We start from the raw sequence: 3,685 nt of genomic DNA on the forward strand, positions 1-3,685 counted from the left end.
GGTTCCTGGTCCCCACGAGGTCTTGAGGGAGAACCTCGATGTGCAGTTGATGCAACAACTGCAGAACGTCTGCAGCAAATACCTAGCCACCGATGACCCGTACATCAGGAATATATACCAAAAGCTCATCATTCGGATTGAGCGTCGTCTAGGGTTGGATGATGATGCTCCTGGGGCAACCGCGGCCGGCAGCAGCGAGGGAGGAGGAGGAGGAGGAGGAGGAGGAGAAGAAGAAGAAGGAGGAGGAGGAGGAGGAGGAGGAGGAGAAGAAGAAGAAGACTCCGACACCGAGTAGACGGTGGCGGAGTTTTTATTTGTATTTTATTTTAAATATTCGTTGTATAATTTTACAATTTTCAATACAACGAATATTCAGTCCTTATTACCTCGTTTTCTAATTATTTACATTGCGATAATTTTAATTTTACCTGATTGAAACTGAATATATTTTAAAATGAAAATTGATTATAAAATTTGAGGGCTATTGGAAGTGTCCATCATAGTGGTGGAAACAAATTTTTGGGGCTGTGGACAATAATTTTGGGGCTGTGGACAAAAACTGGGGCGGGGCTATTGGGGTGTCCGCCTTATAGTGGACTCTAACATCCGGGTATAATTCCATATTGTCAAGGACGACGCGGGCGTCTCCAGCCAACTCCTTCCATGCACCAGTCATTCTTGAGTAAACATGGGCGTGGTGACTGCTGTGTGTCTTGCATTCCAACAGTTACACAACTTTGTAATCTTCATCGTCGTAACCAACAGCAGCTGAGCATTTGGATATTTGACACGAGCTGTTGGAACAGGGTGTAAATGATGGGAGATTCATGAATTGGCCTAGAAAAGGGTTGCATATAGCTATGGGCCCCCTGAGATATGAGTTGTTGAAGCAGATTAGACCGTTAACTGGCCCATGAAAATCGTTAAAACGGGTGGTCTCGTACGCGACTAATGACTGCCTGTTGTGTTGCACTCGAATTCCATTACCAGAGAAAATAACGTGTAGAAACAATGTGTCTTCTGATTTGTTGCAATTGTTGTTGTGATTGTGAAGTTTTTGCAATTGTTGTTGTGATTGTGTCTTCTCAGTTTTTGAAACACTGAGAATCGATGACGCGACACCAATATTTGCAGACAGTTCTAAATATCAACAGACACTACACAGGTAGATGCAACAGAATCTCTGTCAACACATCGTTGTTCATTGCTGTATGTTAAATATTAGTGGTAGAATTTGGAGTCGAGAATAGACCTAGTATATATGTGAAGGTCGAGAGAAAAAAAAGAAATCAACTATGTTAATTAAGTGATTAGATTTTAGGTATTGCTATCATATATTCATATATATAGCTGTAGAATCAATCGTGTTATATTCAGGGAATAATTTCCATGCCGTTACCAATTACCATATTGTAGTAGGATATTCAATAAAATCAATAATATCCAAATTCAATTGATTAGATTTTCTCATTAAGAATTGGAGTAATTTTTCAGTCAATGCAGTATTCAACGATATCAATAATTTCCAAGTCATTACCATATTGAAGTAATATAATTTTTAAGTTAAAAAAGAAACTCAAACAATGTCATTCTTTGAAATTTATTGAAAACCTGAAATAATTTATGAGACGGCAAATCGAATTTCTAAAAGAAAAGGATTACAAGAATTAACTAAGAGTAAAAAGGACAGGTAAATGCTACAATTAACGCTCTAGTATATTCCTATCTTTGTCCCGTTAGTGTTGAGTCGTGTCTCTTGGCGCAGATTAAGGAATAAATATTTATTGAAATAAGTGGAGTGCAAATAAAATAGTGGGCTGAATAAAATAAACAAGTAATTAGATAATAATTTTAGAATGAAGAGAAAATTATGGAGAATCAAATCATATCAATCAAGAATATTGTTAGGGATACTCCTTACCATAGATACTCCTTTTTTCCCATGCCTCTAATATCATTTTTGGTTCGTTTGATACCCCTGTATAGCCTAGAAAAATGGCTTGTTTCTAGTCAAACTCAAACGTTTGATACTCATGAGTACAAACTGTCGGGCCCGTGAAATGAACGAGGCCCATGTATCTATTCCCACTTACAACAGTTACATTTTCAGAGCCTACCCCTCCGATATTTTTCTGCTGTGTCAAGAAAAAAAAATTCTTTCTAACATTTGCCCCTCGAATATTCTCTTCTGCATTCCATGTTTCTTATCAGCACAGCTTTCTCCGATGAATCCATTATTTTTGTGTAGGGAAATTTCACCGGTTATTTGGCTATGAAGTTACATTTACGAAATATTTTGAATCTGTTTTTCGTGGACCCAGTGAGTATGAAATATAAACGACTACACTAGAGTGGAAACTAGTTGAGAAATAAACGAACTTGAAATTAAGGCAAACAAACTGGACCACACTTAGCGAAAAATGAGTAAATTTCGAGATAGAATAAGTGAAAGCTACAGACAAGCAATTGGGCAATTATTAAACTGCGTGAGTGGAATAATTGATTGCAGGTAAATAGAGTTGTGTATTTTTTTTAGAAATCTTATAGAAAAACTTTGTGTTACTCTTTTCCATGAGTTTAGAAAGCTACAGATTGTATTATGATAGAGTTAGTTATGTGTCCTACTTCTATATAAATAGACACACAAGACGGGCTAGGCCCAATACAACAAATAGGACCCAATACAAAAACATAGCGAGACCCCCCTTTGGCTAAAAGCAAACAGTGTAGATTCAAGGCATAGTATTTTAGTAAACAATCCCAGAAACAAAAAACAAAGAAAATGCTTCACTCCTAACCCTAGACCCTTTGTTCAAACTTCAGTGAACCAAGGGTGTTCGAGAGCCTCTATGGCTGATATCCTCTCGCACGGGTAGTACGCGAGAAGCTTCTTAAGCAAATTCAATCCCGATTGACTGAGCATTGTCTCCCCTGAAATAGACACTATGAGCTCTATTAGGTTGGTCCGGCCGCAGAGCACATCCTGTATGCATTCAAGCTGATGTTCGTCCGACCGCCCATGAAAGAGGGGCGCATCCAACACAAATTGCGCCATCATGCACCCCACTGACCAGATATCGACCTTATCCGTACACCCTTCCCATTCACATAGAGTCTCAGGGGCCTTGTAGATCCTTGTCCCCACTCCCAGGCCCCAGGGAAGTCTAACATCGGCCGCGAGCCCAAAGTCGCAGATCTTGACCCTACCCTCTCTCCCGTAGAGAACGTTGGCCGGCTTGAGATCCCTATGCATCACCCCATTCTCGTGGAGGTACGCCACGCCCTTTAGTATCTCAAAAATTAGGGTTTTTATTAATTTTGGCGGGAAGGGATTCTCCATTTGCTCCCTTAGGGTTTTTAGGTCGGATTCGACGTGCTCCATCACGACGAAGATGCGGCCGTTGGCCAACAAGGGTCTCTTGAACCCGACGATGTTGGGGTGGGGCTGGAGGAATTCGAGGATTCCGATCTCCATCTTGGTTGAGCGGGTGAGGCCGCGGAGCTCCTCCTTGAGCGCCACGGTCTCCTTGGTTCTCGTGTCGCGGGCTTGGTAAACCACCCCGAAGGAACCTCGGTTGATCACGTTCAGAATCACGTAGTCATATTTAACTTCAACTTCGTCATCCCACTGCCCGTTCCGGTTTTCGAAATCGAAGGGATTTTCGGGGAGACCGTAATCCGCCAT

At 41.0% G+C, this 3,685-nt stretch overlaps 1 protein-coding gene across 1 annotated transcript; it reads right to left on the minus strand.

The window, feature by feature from the left end:
* Positions 1 to 2,812: 2,812 nt before the first annotated feature.
* Positions 2,813 to 3,685, minus strand: LOC121785275 (cyclin-dependent kinase G-2-like). Its single transcript, XM_042183663.1, has one exon. The coding sequence runs from the start codon at positions 3,683 to 3,685 to the stop codon at positions 2,813 to 2,815; it is 873 nt and encodes a 290-aa protein (XP_042039597.1).

This window comes from Salvia splendens, chromosome 21 (assembly GCF_004379255.2).
Source record: "Salvia splendens isolate huo1 chromosome 21, SspV2, whole genome shotgun sequence".
Classification (NCBI taxonomy): Eukaryota; Viridiplantae; Streptophyta; class Magnoliopsida; order Lamiales; family Lamiaceae; genus Salvia; species Salvia splendens.

Coding starts and splice junctions, on each gene's coding strand:
- LOC121785275 (XM_042183663.1), bottom strand. CDS start 3,685: ATGGCGGATTACGGTCTCCCCGAAAATCCCTTCGATTTCGAAAACCGG.